Source organism: Penicillium roqueforti, assembly GCF_015533775.1.
Source record: "Penicillium roqueforti strain LCP96 04111 chromosome Unknown scaffold_05, whole genome shotgun sequence".
Taxonomy (NCBI): Eukaryota; Fungi; Ascomycota; class Eurotiomycetes; order Eurotiales; family Aspergillaceae; genus Penicillium; species Penicillium roqueforti.
In genome coordinates this window covers 602021-618208 of record NW_024067569.1, presented here as the reverse complement: position 1 = coordinate 618208, position 16188 = coordinate 602021, and the positions used below count along the sequence as shown (strand labels likewise).

The window sequence follows — 16188 nt, the reverse complement described above, 5'->3', positions numbered from 1 at the left end:
TATTACCATGGTTTCTGATATCAACCACTTGCCGCACCCTGGAATCATGAGTCAGGGCATGTCTCCGGATGACCGAACGAACATAATAATCTGAATTGCGTTATGAAAGCTCGGTATTGGATAATGGACTCCTGCACGAAATGGAGACTGGCCAAGACATAAGTCTGGAAGGTCATGAGAGAATCACCTTTTCTGGTAAAACATGATATTAAGGATGTGATGTGACGGTCCAACAGTATAAAATTAGGTATATACAGGTAGAAATCATGGAAACAAACTGCATACTGTACACATCGAATGTTATATAATCCAAAAAATGGAACTATAACAATGCAGAACTCTTGAATATACAGGTTTCTCCATGCGCGGATATTAAGAAATGGAAATGGCAACTACAATACAGCAATAGCCCCAGGAGGCGAGCCCACTCCACCCTTAAGATGCAACGGCGCACTAGTCAGGAAGAAAGACCACTTGTTCAACCCCGCGCATTGTGTGCTCAGCTTTTCCAGGTCCCATAATTCCCCGATCGGAGTACCCCACTGACACAGTAGCCACTCATGCAAGCAACAGTCCTGAGCATAAGGCCAAGCTTCGAATCCCATGGTATCGCAGGCCACAGCAGAAAATTGTTTATCGTATAGCCACCTGACGGTTTCCATGTTGCCTTCGACTCCAATATATTGGCAAGATCTGACGCCTTTGGCCCTTGCCTCGGGATCTGCCGTCCTGTACTGAAGTCAGCTGGAAACTCATGATACGCTGGGAATAGGTGCTTTCATACTCGTGCCATTTGACGAATCCTGTCCGAAGGATGAATATATCACCCGGTTTACATTGCGTGCCTTGCCATTTTAAGGTTTCTTCGATTTCTGACAGCGGAATGGCCCAATTGGTGTCAGGGCTAGGAGGAGTGCTTGTTGGATTGTGGTGCTGCCACCATCTCAGCTGGGCGTTTGAGTCAGTTGACTGAAATTCAAAAAGTAGATCTCGTGCCAAAATACCCAATCAACTAAGATGCCTCGTCCAACAATGCCCCCGCGCTCGCAAATGTCTGCTAGCCATCAGTCATTGGCCCGTCACGACAATTCATTTCACTTACTATGGATTCCGTTCTCGGGCCCCTTAATAGCATCCTTTAATGTGAGCCCGTTATAGAAAACCGCTTGGTCCTGAATCGCCCACTATGTATAGAATGACTGTAAACACCAAAACTTGGAGGTGAGGAAAGGAAAACTAACGTGTTTGAGACTATCCCACTGTGAACTAGTCTGGGTATTGATATAAATTTCGTCGTCAAGACCAACAAAGCCCTCAGCCTCCATCTCTTTGACATGATGACACAATGTAGCCCGTCCAGATCCCGGGAATTGTAGATTATTCATGGACCAGTCAAGCTGGACATGATTCCCGAATTGGATCTCTTTTGCTGCCTCCCGCACCACCGACGGGCTGAGGAAGTTGAGAGCTGATAACGTCAAAATCCTGGAATATGCGGGCTATTCAACAGGGACAGAGGCCGAACTTACTTCCTAACTCGTCTTTCTTGCCAGGCTTGTCAAAGAACCCCCAGAGGCATCCTTGCGGCTGGCCAGCTACAGGCGGGAGATCTTCGAATTTTGGGAGGATATACCGTGGCTCCCGGTGATCGGCATTTTCATACGATGCCATCTTATATGCTCCTATCCAGTGTTGGAATTTTGGGGCGGCCAGGGAGACCTCTTTAAGCGCGGGGAGGACACCCTTACCGAGATTTGGGGTCAAATGCCGAGTAATCTCGCTTAGCCCCGGATGCTCACTTCCATGATGGCTTCCCGTGCCGGTGGGGACGAATAGCCAGTCCCACCTCGTGCTTGAAGAAAAGGCCGAAGAAAGATGGGCCAATCACTCCTTACGGAGTACCGATATCCAGCTATAGGGGCTTCAAAGCCCCAAGCAAGAGAGATGGCTACGCACGTTACTTGAAAAAGGATTGTTCCTGATCTAGAAAGTTGTGAAACCATTTGTCCCGTCGGCATCTTAGGAGGGTCGGAGAAAAGCTATCCCGAGAAGCCGAAATAGTTGGCACCATGTGGGAACAAATACAAATGACTTCAAAATGGTATGGGCCTTTCCTCTGAGTGGACTGTACAGATAAATAATTGGGGATTTGAACGGAATGTATTGGAAACCGTCGGTCGGTAAACAATTCCGCTTACAGGAAATGGTCCTTAAAAAAAATCAGCCGTGCAAGTACAAATCAAGTGCCCCTTGGGCGGTAGAAATCTCCCCTCGCCAACAACCTAATATGATTTTTCCTCCAAATACATCAGAGACATCCGGGAAAATGCCGTTTTTGTAGCGTGATTCAATATCATAGTCTATCACGTCTTGTCGTCGGAGTCGAGCTTTGATGATATCCGGATCGTCGGTTTTCGGCCCATAAAGTTCGCTATATGGCGCTTTGCCAGTAACTAGCTCATAGAGCGTAGATCCTAGGGCGAAGATGTCGGAAGCTTCCGTGTTGGGAAGTTCATAATTTCTTGGTAAGCAGTGTGATGCTTTCTCATAGCCAAGCGCTGCATGGCCAGGACACTGCGAAGAATTGAAATCGCCAAGTCGTAGATCAAAGTTCTCATCAATGAAGAACTGACGTAGAGCAAGGTCGGAATGGATAACACCACGGCTATGGATGAAAACAATAGCTTCTAAGATCTGCTGATACCATTTGGATCGAAGCTCGGGAGTGATTGGATTCCTGTCCAAGTATTCCACAAGGTCACCATGAGAATAGTATGTGATCTCGATATAGTCGGATATGCCCCTTGATAGCCATTCGGCAATTCGTGGATGTGCTCCGAGAATATTGTAAATCAGAGCCTCGCGTAGTATAGGTTGTAGATCTTCTTCACTCTGACTGCGGGGAATTTTCCTTATGATATGATCGTCCAAAAGGTATACTTCGGCGAAAATTCCAATTGTCAAGAGCTTGTGATTATCCCGGCGTTCGGAGGCTGGTCGAATAGTGACGGTAGGGGGTGGTCGAATAGTGAAGGTAGGTAGCGTATTTTCGGAGGACTGGATATCGGCCTAAAGGATAATATTAGGCAGAGTCAATAAGAAGCATGTTTTCCACCCACAGATTGCAGGCGCTCTTCATCATCTGGCTCCCGATATTCTCCATTCGGTGCCGTCGAAGAAAACGTAATAAATAGGCGTCTAAGCGGCCAAAGGAATAGACCGGGAATATTCGAGGTAAAAACATTCCAAATCGAGAACAATATTGATCGTGGGAACCAATGTTGTGTGCTTGTCATTGTTAGAAAAAGACGGTGAAACAGAGAGAATGATGAATACATGTATGTACTCCTTACGGAGTATGTTGTACGCAGATGCGGGCAAAGGAGAATGGACCGGGGTTATCTACTCTAGCTACGTCCGGGTGCCTATCTTATCGCGCACCCAACACTTTTTCTCGCTCTGACATGCCCAGGACCAATATATATAGTAGCGCACAAAGTTAACCGTGATAACTATCTCCCCCTTTTTTGCTTGCTCATGAAGTTGAACCCCCAAGTCTTTCTTCAATCTGGTGTAAAGAATTCACCAAAAGGTTCTAATGTATCTTGCTGGGGCGAGATAGAGGTAACAAGTTCAACTCAATTTGCTAGGGTTTGATAACAAAGAATCAAAGATGGCTTGGTATTTTATATGACTGATATTGGCAAAGCAGTCAGTCCTCAAGAGTGAGCTCTCAAGTAAACAGTCTGTGCGAATAGTTTTGGTGAATGAATTTAAACCTTTTCACCCCCCTGACCAGCGAAATCTTCAACCTCATCCACATAGTGCTTATCGCCAATCTTCCTGTCCTTGTCACCTTCCAGAGCTTTCTCATCGAAGGGCGAGTTGAAAAGGTCAGAAATCTCTTCCAACGACTTTCGCCCAGTCTTCTCGGAGTCAGCAGAGTACCTGGAGGTTGACAGTTTCATTTGATAAAGACTTACCTCGGGACAGTAGAGCAGCACAAATGCAAGCGTGGCTGAGGTACAGGCAATGAAAACAATATAATACCTCCATCCAATGGTAGCAAAGGCCGTGGGTGCACATTGCAAGAATATAATTGTGGCAAGAAACAAACCAGAGATTGAAACTGCCAGACCCCGAGCACGCACAGGAGTAGGGAAGATCTCGGAGGCGTAAATGTATGACGTTGCATCACATGTAGTTGAAAAGCATGCCATGTGGAAGAAAAGGAAAAAGATTGCTGCGTTGACGGCGGCTTTGGATCCATTATGTTGGAAAATACTAACCGAGATGCATTCACCAATCAATGCCACTATCACGCCGGTATAACCGGCCATGAGGAGCCGAGTTCGTCCTACTCGATCAGCTAGGAGAGAGTTGATCAAGTTCCCGAAGGGGGAAATTGTAATCCAGCCAGCCTGAATGAGCAGCTGGGAGTTTGTTTTGAAGCCAAGAGATTTGTAAAGCGATGGACCGTAGTCTAATTACCGTTAGTAAAGCCTGGTAGGGTTTGGACGGATAAAGTACTGTTAATAACCAAGGTGGCCGTTCCCTGGCATCCGAAGAGAACCACGAAGCCTATGATACATCTTTTCCGAAGGGCAGGTGTGGTCACAAGAGCCTTGAAGCTATGATCCTCCGTATTTTCCATACGGATCATACTGCATAGATTGGCAAAGTTTGCCGCCAATTCCTCATCGTCTTCAGGGGTCGGTGTGTCTGACGAAGCAGACACTGCTTTGTACGCTGCCCATGCCTGATCAATGCGGTCATTGTATATTAACCAGCGAGGGGACTCTGGCAGAAACATGACACCAATTGTCAGGAAAATAGGGGGCACGCATTGGATAGCCAATGGGATCCTCCACTGGACCGCGGAAGCCTGAACGAAGGAGAACCCAAACCCGATCCAACTAGACAAGGCATATCCCACGCAGATCATCACACCGTGAGATCCCACAAGCAGGCCTCTAATACGAGGTGGAGCAATTTCCGACTGATAGAGAGGAATCAAAGCAACCAGGGCACCTTGAAGTATCATATATTTAGCGAGATCGCAGTGAGCGAGGAAAGACCATACCAACACCAAGCCCGGTCACAAAGCGGAAGACAAGGTACGCGCCAATGTGAATACCTGCAACTTGCAATGCTCCTCCGATGACACTGGTCACAGAGGCCAGCATAATCGACTTTCGTCTTCCGAGGATGTCTGCAAATGCGATACATGACAAGCAGCCGAAAAGCCCTCCCGCCTGGAAGAGAGCATTGATAGCACCTTCCAAGCTACTGGCATTTTTGCGCGTATCCAAATCAAAGTACGAGAGAAATGAGGGCTGGGCGAGAGTGCTCGAGATGATACTGGAGCAATATCCGTAGGTCACACTGCCCAGTGCAACATACACAGAGATCTAGGTAGGACATGAGCCGTCTGATGAACAATGAACGTGAATCAAAAGACTGACCAAAATGCGAAACATAGAATTTGAGAGATGCATCCTGTATATGGAGCTCTGGTCGTACGGTGTCATGAACCAGCGAAGCAATCCCTGAAGAGTAGGAAAGCAAATTTCCCCGGTGTCTGAATCTGGGGCCCCGGGGCCCAGCTCCGGGGTCACCCCACACCCAAGATACCGAGGAGAAAGAAGTTTATCTTGATCAGCTCAAGTGGAAATTGGCTCCGCTAGTCACAGTCGAAATTGCGTAGAATATCGAAAGTGGGACACATACATCCGACTTCGAAAGAAACAACGTATTTTTGACATATATCGAGAGAATCCTCGTGAACGTGGTTTAACATCGATCCCATCAAACATCAAATCGCACTAGACTTCCTCCTTTTTTTCCCCTCCGCGGTCTTGTTTTTTTGTTTTTCCTTTTTTTTTTTTTGCTTTTCGGCGACTCCAAAAAGTGGAGCACTGGTGGTTTATGTCCACAATCGAAACGACGTTCAGAGTAAAGTTCCCGAAAACGATGGAAGACCTTCGCCTCCTACTTGAATGTGCGTTGATGTTAGGAGAAAGCCTTCCTGCCGACCTACCTAGCTCTGTAGAGAGCAAAATTGGAAATATGCAGAGCTCGGTATCTCTCATGGGAAGCTCAAAATTATCCGCCCAGTCACGTGGAAACTTCATTGGTGTTGGCAGCCCCACTTGGCCCGTCCGTGGGAGCCCCACAAATCACATGGCCATCCACTTTCGCTAAACATTAACTAACTCGTGAAGAGGGGACCCAGGGGCACCGACAGCCCTGCGTGCGAAACAGAATGAGAGCAAAATTGTCAATGGGAGTAGTAGGTTGCTAAAAAGGAGAACATCATGGGGTGACTACTAGAAGAAGGGAAGAAGGTGGAAAGTGTCGGCGTTCCAGTCTCCGCCTCAGGGTACTCCGTACTTTTATATCAATCATATCAATCACATGGCCGCTTAGTCATCCTACACTGAACCTTGGAATAAACATAAGTCAAGCTTTCCCTATCTAGATTATACAGTTTCAAAAGAGAGATCTGACAGTGAAAGGTCTGAAATAGGGCAAGAATCTTTGAATACCTGACAATTTCACAGTACACGGTAGCCATGTCATGTACTAGGCAGTAGATATGAGCAATACAAATCCCTTTCCTTTCGCCGCAATTCGACAGCAAGGCTAACAATGTGATACCCCATAACGTGGTGGAGGCACTATGAATTCATACTAGAAAATGTTAGAGTATTTTCATAGCCGGGTTTCAAAGAGTCTTACTTGATCAAAATAGTCTTTGGTTCGGTAAATGCTCGTAAAGCCTGGGAAAGTCAGTAAATAGCAAACTCTCAAAGTTCGATGATCGAATGCTCACATATTCGCCAAATTCTCTTCCAATTCCAGAGGCTTTCTTACCACCGAAAGGTACTTGGATGTTCATCTGTCCTGTTTTAGCCAACGACAACACATGTCCACCATGGAAATGACATACCACACTGACGCAATTAACACCTACTACACCAGATTCTATCTTTGAAGAAACCCTCATGGCACGATTGATGTCTCGCGTGAACACTCCTGCCATCAGTCCATATTCGGTATCATTGGCCAATTCAATGACTTCAGCTTCTGTATCAAAGGTCTTGATAACCGAGACCGGTCCAAAGACTTCATTTTTGTAAATTTCAGCGTCTGGCTTCGGGTTCAGGAAGACAGTTGGTTCGAGGAAACACCCCTGATCGCCAATGCGGTTTCCGCCCACGGCCAGCTCGCATTCATTCTTAGCCCGTGCAATCATCGCCTGGACTTTTTTAAAGGCCGCGGCATCTGCTAGTGGTCCAAACTTGGTCTCGACTTCCTGGGGGTCACCGATATCTTTTACTGCATCCTTCATCCGCGCACAATATAGGTCGATGAATTTGGAAGCGATTGAACGCTGGACGTAGACACGAGATGCCGCGACACAAACTTGTCCTGTTCGCGCTAAGATTCCGTTGATTGTCCTGCATATCGTCATTATACTGCTCTCAACCTTAAAGGCTTTGAACTCATACCATGTAACTGCATTTTCCAGGTTGGCATCCTCGAATATCACTGCCGGGCTTTTGCCACCTAAATTTTCAGTCAGTAGGCTTACTTCCTCGAGATTGCATCATCTCGACCTACCAAGCTCTAATGTGACCCGCTTTAAATTGCTTTGAGCTGCAGCAACTTGGATTTTCTTTCCGGTCGCAACGCTTCCAGTGAAGCTGATCTATGCGTGGTTTAGCAAAGATTTTTGAATGGAGTTTCGCGGATATTAAATATTTGTTCTTACCTTTCTTACTCTCATATGGCTGGCAAGCCGCGCCCCTGTACTGCCATCGCCTGTCAAGACCTGAACGACACCAGGTGGAAATCCCGCTTGCTCAAAAAGTGCTGCAACTGCCAAGGAACCTAACGGGCTCTTTTCCGATGGCTTCACAATGAGTACATTTCCGGTTGCCAGACATGGTGCAGCTTTGATGAAAAGGGATGCCACTGGTGAATTGTAAGGATTGATGGCAACACATACACTGTTAGATTTGTCAGTATTAATTTTGTCCAGAAATTAAAATACGTTATGCGGAGCGGCGTACCCAATAGGCTCATGCCTGACAAGCTTTACGAACCCGTCGTCGTCAGGGAAGTAATCCCCGCGTTGCTTGTCTGTCCAACCCGCTACAAACCAATATTAGCGTTTAGTGCCTTTAAACATTTCAATCAACTCCCGCGGTCACCCTACCATAGTATAAAAGACAGTTCCGAATGTAGTTGCTCTCTCGGGTCGGAATGAGTGAGACCGGGTTCCCCGTCGTCAAAGAGTCAAGACGCAGAATTCCAGGCAACTTCTCTTCGAGCAGATTGATCAATCGATGAAAACAGGCCGAGCGCTCAGTAGCACTAAACTTCGACCAAGGACCATTGAATGCTGCTTCAGCGAACCTTACGGCGTTGTCGACATCGACATCGTCCGCAATGGGAATTCCATCTGCGACAAGTGTGTTGTCCTTCGGGTTTAGGATGGAAATGGACTCGGATGAATGAGAGGCGCTATACGCTCCATTCAGATACAACTGATTGAATATAATTGGAATTGAAGAATTGAGGAGAGACATTTTGTCGTGAGGTTGATGGGAGGCTTCAATTTTAACTTTACTAGATAATCTCTGTAGGCTTCTTCTTATATGACGGAAGAATATGAGATGACGAAACGCCGGGTGGATTATATTCGGCTTCTCCAGAATCTTTATCCGAGAATGAAAAAAAAGATGATATTCGGTGAAGAGTCGAGCCATGGTCCCTACGATAGTCCGGGGTCCGGGGAAGGTTTGGCCCTTTTCCTCTCGGCTTCTCGGCGCGGCACTTTCGCTCCGAGTAAAGAGACCGAACGCCACCGATGAACTAATAAATTGGGATAGAAATCTATGAAATGAAGTCCTACAAAAAAAAAGGAAAGGATCATCTAGTTCACATTCCCAATCATGTCCATGAAAGCTGTTGTTTTCCGAGGCCCCTTCGACATCCGTGTCGAGCAGAAGCCAAGACCGCAGATTCAAGATGATACGGATGCCATTATTCGAGTCACATTGGCAGGAATATGCGGAAGGTATGGAGTGTACCATGTTTGAAGATTTGCAATTGGCTAATTAGCATAGTGAACTTCACATGTATCGCGGCCATCAGCAAACGGCCACCGGGCACATCATGGTAGGTCGTATCGCAACTTGCATAATTAAGTACTATGACAAAGGCTAATATGCAATGTCAATGAAGGGTCATGAGTTCGTCGGAATCGTTGAGGAAACAGGAAAGGCCGTCGCCCTGTTTCACCCCGGTGATGAGATTGTATCTATCTTTTCTCCAGTCTGGTAAGTTTAAAGGCTTAGGTATCGTTTACTTCCAGCTGCTGATGATCAAAAGTTTGAAATGCTGGTTCTGTCTTCAGGGTTTAACAAATCGTTGCGTCAATGGCGTGGCGTTTGGCACCAACTTGCTCAACGGCGGTCAAGCCGAATACGCCCGCGTCCCTTTCGCTGATGGCACCCTTCAGCATGTTCCAGCAAAACTAGATCGCCGACTGCTTATCATGATGTCCGACATCTTTCCAACAGGATACTACGGCGCGCAGCGAGCTATCGAGGGTCTTCGCACACAGTATAATTCCAGACTCACGTCTTTCAATTTGAAAACAGCAAGTGAAAAGCTCCATGAGTCGACCATTGTTATTCTTGGTTGTGGGCCGGTAGGAATCTGTGCCATTGCTGCAGCTCGCTCAGAAGGAATCAAGACCGTGTTTGCGATTGATAGCGTTAAAGACCGCTTGGATGAGGCTGAGCAGTTCGGCGCGATCCCGCTCATGCTCGGAGAGGACGATATTAATGCTCGAGTGCTGGAGGCAACTGACAATAGAGGAGCAGATGCCGTTGTTGAGGTTGTCGGAAATAAACCCGCACTTCGCTCTGCATTTGATCTACTACGCCCATGTGGTGTTTTGTCATCAGTGGGCTTCCATCAAGGCGAGCTACCCTTCACAGGCCTTGAATGCTATCAGAAAAACATCACGTTAGTTTCTTCCCACCCTCGATTAGGTTACCTGGTCTAACTTCATGCCCTAGTGTTAACTTTGGACGCGTACCTGTCCGTACCGTGTTCGAGGATGCGTTGCAGTGCTTGACGGAAAACCAGGAGAAAATGCAAAGCTACATTACGCATGAGTTACCTCTTGATGATGCTGCCAAGGGTTATGAGATCTTTGAGCAAAGAAAAGCGAGAAAGGTCATCCTCAACATTTCGAAATAGCTGAATTGAATTGAACATAATCAAGTACCTACCTACACGTCAAGTTCAACCCATCTGTAAATCGCGATCACTAGCATGGGCGATTAGGCATAATGACAAGGTAGCGCTTTCTTTTTTTTTGGACCTGGGGGCCTCTCTTATACCACAGATGATAGCCCATGATGAGCTTGAAAAGCCTGAAAGGGGCTGTCTGCCGCGGTGAGAGACTACCTAGATATCTATTCCAATAGCATGAATTCCCGAGAAATAAAGGTAAGTGGAAGCTTTGAGACGACTGGGACATATGCAATATACTCAAAGGTAATCACCAGTGAGCTGAGAATGAGGTATTGAACGGAGGCCTCCGCCTCAGCGGGTTGGGCCGATCAGTCCCGGAGAAAGTTCCATGGCCTCATTTCCGACGCTTAATTTGACCAATCACTTGAGGTCCAAATAAATCAATAACCGTTTAGGTCAAGTGGGATGTGGGGATGTACTCCGTACCGTAGGACGTGAATGTGTTGCCGTCGGCTTCTTCCAATCATCGCCGCGTGATTAGTCATCAACTCTTCGGCTTCATCTTCCCCGCATGCACCCCAGATTTTGACTGACCTGTAAGTGATCCCGGGGTCCGCTGCTCGGGGACTTCTCTTCCAACAACGGTAATGGATATCGCAAACAGGGAAGCCGAGGGCCTGAAGCAGAGACGCACACGCGTGGCGTGTCGCCGATGTAATTCAAAAAAGATCAAGTGCAACTCACAAGAGGAAGTTCCCTGTAAAGGATGCGTGTCAACCAATACAGACTGCGTGCCCATAGAGTCACAGCGAGGGCGGTATGTGCCAGTGTCAAGAGGCATCTTTACCAAAACATAACCGGGCAATTTTACTAATATTCGGCGTCTAGGTACATTCGCAAAGGTCCCAGGGCAAGAAATGCCAGAAAATCGCACGTCTCTCAGAACGATAAAGAGATACCACCAATAGCCCGCTCGTCAACTTCCCCTACTAGTGGTGTTGACAATCTTGCCGAGTCGGAAATACCCTTGCCTCCCGAGGATCGGACAACTAGCTCCTTCCAAAGAACACTCGATGCATCTGATCAAGACAGTGATTGCAGGTTCTACTTGCATATCGCGGACCAGGGTGTCAGCTCAACACCCCAGCCTATCTCAAGTCAAAAAGGCACTCTCTTTCTTGGCGAATCCTTTAGCCTGACATACGTCGTTCACGACGTTCTAGCTCCCCTTCTCAGCACAGAGTGTGCGCCCAACTACCGCAGACGCCTCCATTTCCCTGTCGATGAAGGATTCGATCCATCTATGAGAGGTCAGCAAAATATGGTTGAAGCGCAGACAAAGCTGCTCCATAGCAGAGATCTATGGTTCCATCCAGACCAACGAGCCTTAGAACAGCTTCTTGCCATATACTTCAAGTGGTTTCATCCAGCGTTCCCCATTCTCGAAAAATCCACTTTTCTACAAAAATATAATGGAAACCAGTTATCGTTACTTCTACTCAATGGTGTGCTCATGATTGCCGTTACGGTCTGTGATGAGGCAGACTTGGCACTTCTTGGGCTTCAAGATCGCTATAAGGCACGCCAGCTTTTTTACAAACAAGCCCGCGCATTATATGAGACTGACTCCGACCCTGATAAAATTAACAACGTGGTGGCTTCCTTCTTGATTAGTTTCTGGTGGGGCGGCCCCAATGATCAAAAAGACTCGTGGCACTGGCTGGGGATTGCAATAAGCTCAGCCCAGAACCTTGGCATGCATCGTTCGTATGTATATTTTGCTTGGCTCATTGTGTTTGTATACTGACAATTTATTTTTTTGCTCAGGACAGCGAAGTCTCATATGTCTAGCCACCGAGTACGAATATGGAGGCGAATATGGTGGTGTTTACGAGTAAGTATCCCCTTGATCTTGTCGTGCTCTCTTGCTGACCTAGTAAAACTCAGATAAGAGATGTCTTGGTCAGTAGCTCGATTGGCCGCCCACAGCACTTTTCAGTATATGATTGCGATGTGGAAATGCTCTCGTCGCATGACCTGGAGGGCGAGTTTCAAAATGAGACAGAAATTCACTACGTTTGTCAGATGGCCCGTCTTTCCACGATATGTGAGTATTCCGATCTTGGGTTCATGTCGGTTAGGCTAATTGACAAATGGACAGTCGGGAACATCATTTCTTCACGGTATGCGGCGGTGAAACCCGATCATCCTTCACAGATGAAGATTCAGCTCGAGAAAGAACTGGATGAATTTCGCTCGCAAATGCCAACAATTTTGAGATATACTGGAATTGACGCGGAAGGCAAGATATGTCTATGGTCAGCAATGCTACTAATGGCGTACAAGTTAGTTCTTCCCTCTTCGTGATTTCATGCACATCATACTGAGACTTGGACAGCTTTGGAGTCATTCTCCTTTGTCGGCCTCCCCATAGCAATGGCCTGGACATGTCTCAATCGTGGGGCAACCCTTTCAAAGCCTCATCGGCCGCAAATGAAGTCACCCGAGTGATAGAAGATATACTCTCACTCTCAATGGGAAGGGTCTGTCAAATTCACACGTATGATCGTCTATCCAATTGCAGCATGAGACTCGACTGACCCTCGGAAACAGAATCCCGGCACTCTTCAACTCCCTTGCTATACATGTTTTCACGATATGTACCTCGCGCGCTATTGGAAGAGAACTCGCCGAAAACCGAGCACGTACCTGTATGCTGGGCCTAACGTCTCTACAAGAATCTTGGCCCGTTAGTGGGTGGATTTTACGTCTTTTCGTTTATATCATGGAGCGATTGAAGTCCACGTCAAAATCACCTACTATCCCTGGATCCAGGCCGGGTCTCTTGGACACAGGTCCTAATTTAGGGCCGGGCTCGCACGGAACTGATACACCAGCCGCAAACACTCCGCGACAGGTACGTGATGGTATAAACACCCCAAACCAGCAAGCACAGGCCACTTCGCAGGCAACTGGAAACATATTCGAGGACTTGGATACATTTCCTGAGATGTTTGTTCCTAATATGTTTCTTCCGGACGCGTATTACGAGGGCCATGGAGTGGGCCAAGCGGACTTTTTTGATCTGCTACGGGTTCCTGACTGGGATAACATGGCCATATCATATAGTTCCTGAGAACTGCAAGTATCAAAATATAAATCTGACTTCTATACTCCATACACATTTTCCCACTTACTATTTCCTCTTTAGAATCAGAGGCGCTAACAGCCCTAGGGCTTGAAGAGTTACCCCCACGCATCGCTTGACAACCAAATCGGCGCACGCGGATCTCTAGTCTATCTTACAATAAACACGCAATCGCAGCTGAATATTCGCCAGTGATTGTGGGAATCAATTGTGTTTGGTTATGACCAATTACTTTAGCGCGTGATAGGCGCACCCAGAAAAATTCATTTGTGTCCTCGCCTTAAAGCAATTTAAGCCGGAGAAGAAAGAACGGATAAAAGTTCCCTAGCTTAAGTTTTCCTCTGCTGTGTTGATTGAGCGTCCGATGGTATCATTTTAGTCTAAAAAGACTACGATGGTGTTAGCGACCCCCCAAATTGCAACATTCTTCACACCGCGCCCTATCAACAAGCTAATTAGATAAATCGTTCTTATAGAGAGGCTTATCTCTAGTAGGAAAAGAAGTATTTTTACGACGATTTAACGAAAATTTCATACTTCTGTTATTAGACGGCTGCACTTGAGATCTCACATTCCCATGACCGCAATGAGTCCGGCCACTGCGCCCACGCGAAGATGGTACCATTGGTATTCTCCGGATGATACGCCAGAAGAGAGAAATTTAGTGCTAAAGCTAGATCTGCTGATCGTCCCATATGCATTCATTGTCTATTGGCTCAAGTACATTGACCAGGGAAATATCAGTAAGTCAATCAGGAAAAGCCATCAGAACTAGTACTAATTGCACCATTCAGACAATGCATATCTATCAGGGATGGCTGAAGAGCTCAACTTCACTGGTAACGAATTAGTCCATTTCCAGACTATTTTCACAGTTGGCAATGTCGTTGCGCTTCTGCCTTTCATGTACCTCTTTCCGCGGGTGCCGATGCACTGGCTCGTCCCAACTCTCGATCTCATGTGGGGAATCTTTACTCTGCTGCAGTATAGAGCCACAAGCTATGCAGAAATCATGGCTTACAGGTTTTTAGTCTCAGTCTTCGAGGTATGACTTCCCAACTGACCGAATGGAATCCATTTATCCCACTCACACTGATAGGCATCCTACTTCCCCGGTGTGCACTTCGTTCTCGGATCCTGGTATAAAAGCAACGAGATAGGAAGACGAGGAGGAGCTTTCTACGTCGGCCTCACCCTAGGCTACCTGACCGCTAGTCTTCTGCAGGGTGCCACACTCGAGTACCTAGATGGGGTTAACGGACTACCAGGGTGGCGGTGGCTTTTCATCATCAATGCTATCATGACCCTACCAATGGCGCTTGTTGGCTACTTCATCTATCCTGGGACAGTCGATAAGCCCAACCGCCTTGTTATTTCAGAACACGATCTAGAGATAGCTCGCAGGCGACTACAAAGACAGGGAACCCAAGTCAAAAGCGCCTCTTTCTCATGGGCACTCGGCAAAAAGCTCTTTTTGTCGAAGCGGTTCTGGCTGGTTCTCATGTGGGATGGATTCTTTTTCAACTCTAGCGCCAACACGGCGTCCTTTCTCTTGTGGTTGAAGAGCCTCCACCGCTACAGCTCTGAGGAAATGAACCAACTCAACTCAATCAGCCCGGCACTTGGAATATTTTTCATTCTCTTCGTCAATATCAGCACGGACTTGTGGCTTGATCGCACCTGGGCTATTACCCTGGCTTCAAGCTTCAATTTTACGGGACTGGTCATTCTGGCTATCTGGAATGTGCCCGAAGGAGCCAAATGGTTTGCTTACAGTGTGCAATACTCGTCCGTCGCGGTATCGTCTGTACTATATGGGTGGATGAATGTCCTTTACCGTGACAACCTCGAGGAGCGCGCAATCGTGCTAGTTCTGGCCACTGCAATTTCCACAATGTGGACATGTTGGATCCCACTCTTCACGTACCCGACTGTGGAAGGACCTCGTTTTAGCAAAGGATACCCTTTTTCTGCAGTCATGGCTGCTTGCTTGGTCGCTATGACGTTCGTTATGCGTTATACTTACGGCCCGAACGGGTAAGATCTCTTACCTCTTTTTCACATGGGTGACTGGTTGCTAATGGAATGCAGTGAGAAGAATATACCATATGCGAACGATGAAAATGTGTCCGAGGACGGGTCGACAGGCACAATTGCGATTTCTGCAACCGAGGGAGCAAAAAAGGGCCAGGTTTCTGTTGTGGGGACCAGTTTGTGATTTGATTAAGGTATCTTCATACATAGGGGTTTCATCGTTTAGAGCGTTGGGAGACTCGCTATCGGAAAATTGTTGGCGACCTGAGGCTCTACATATTTGCAGGACCTTTCTTTGTAAATAATTCTTTCTGAATGACACCATCCAAGTAGTATTAATTAAACGTTAAGATATATTGAGTAGAGATCAATTACTTCCGATTTAACTCGTTTTTTGGTGAAAATAGGAAGTCAAAACTATAGGGTTTGGGATGAAACAGGGGCAGGGGGTAATTTTATACAGAGTTTTCATTCTAATAATCTACTCTTTAGTTACCCATTACAGGTTATTTAAGAAACCGTAAAATTCAATTGCATTTTACCATACGATCAACTACACAGCCTCTGTTCATAGAGATGCTTCGTGCTACACTGATAGGAGGGAAGGAATGATGATGTAATCGGTACTGCCAGGATCACGTGGGCGGTCACTTGTAACACCTCGGAGGGCTGTGAGCTCAACAGTGAACTAGAAGTTACCTAGTAATATCTCAAAGATCTTGCATTTA

General features: G+C 46.7%; 6 protein-coding genes across 6 annotated transcripts; 2 read left to right on the top strand and 4 right to left on the bottom strand.

Annotated features, from left to right (window-relative positions):
* Positions 1-392: 392 nt before the first annotated feature.
* LCP9604111_3414 (uncharacterized protein) lies at positions 393-2018 on the bottom strand (the record flags this gene model as incomplete). Its single annotated transcript, XM_039071000.1, has 8 exons — positions 393-729; positions 785-948; positions 1005-1054; positions 1103-1184; positions 1242-1468; positions 1530-1682; positions 1749-1846; positions 1957-2018. The coding sequence occupies 8 exons, from the start codon at positions 2016-2018 to the stop codon at positions 393-395; spliced, it is 1173 nt and encodes a 390-aa protein (XP_038930681.1).
* A 202-nt stretch (positions 2019-2220) lies between these two features.
* LCP9604111_3413 (protein kinase family protein) lies at positions 2221-3296 on the bottom strand (the record flags this gene model as incomplete). The annotated part of the gene is made up of 2 exons (XM_039070999.1): positions 2221-3069; positions 3120-3296. The coding sequence occupies 2 exons, from the start codon at positions 3294-3296 to the stop codon at positions 2221-2223; spliced, it is 1026 nt and encodes a 341-aa protein (XP_038930680.1).
* Positions 3297-3773: 477 nt separating this feature from the next.
* Positions 3774-5498, bottom strand: LCP9604111_3412 (sugar porter family MFS transporter; the record flags this gene model as incomplete). Its single annotated transcript, XM_039070998.1, has 5 exons — positions 3774-3926; positions 3984-4483; positions 4531-5031; positions 5084-5411; positions 5466-5498. The coding sequence occupies 5 exons, from the start codon at positions 5496-5498 to the stop codon at positions 3774-3776; spliced, it is 1515 nt and encodes a 504-aa protein (XP_038930679.1).
* Positions 5499-6680: 1182 nt separating this feature from the next.
* On the bottom strand, positions 6681-8597 carry LCP9604111_3411 (aldehyde dehydrogenase family protein; the record flags this gene model as incomplete). The annotated part of the gene is made up of 9 exons (XM_039070997.1): positions 6681-6693; positions 6742-6782; positions 6836-6901; positions 6953-7463; positions 7515-7572; positions 7627-7714; positions 7787-8015; positions 8079-8160; positions 8225-8597. The coding sequence occupies 9 exons, from the start codon at positions 8595-8597 to the stop codon at positions 6681-6683; spliced, it is 1461 nt and encodes a 486-aa protein (XP_038930678.1).
* Positions 8598-8963: 366 nt separating this feature from the next.
* Positions 8964-10281, top strand: LCP9604111_3410 (alcohol dehydrogenase family protein; the record flags this gene model as incomplete). Its single annotated transcript, XM_039070996.1, has 5 exons — positions 8964-9088; positions 9138-9189; positions 9256-9350; positions 9403-10044; positions 10098-10281. 5 exons carry the CDS (start codon positions 8964-8966, stop codon positions 10279-10281), a joined length of 1098 nt encoding a protein of 365 aa, XP_038930677.1.
* A 644-nt stretch (positions 10282-10925) lies between these two features.
* LCP9604111_3409 (transcriptional regulator family TF) lies at positions 10926-15644 on the top strand (the record flags this gene model as incomplete). The annotated part of the gene is made up of 11 exons (XM_039070994.1): positions 10926-11095; positions 11167-12045; positions 12106-12172; positions 12226-12385; positions 12440-12623; positions 12677-12838; positions 12892-13195; positions 14148-14169; positions 14221-14471; positions 14526-15463; positions 15518-15644. 11 exons carry the CDS (start codon positions 10926-10928, stop codon positions 15642-15644), a joined length of 3264 nt encoding a protein of 1087 aa, XP_038930676.1.
* Between the last annotated feature and the right edge of the window lie 544 nt (positions 15645-16188).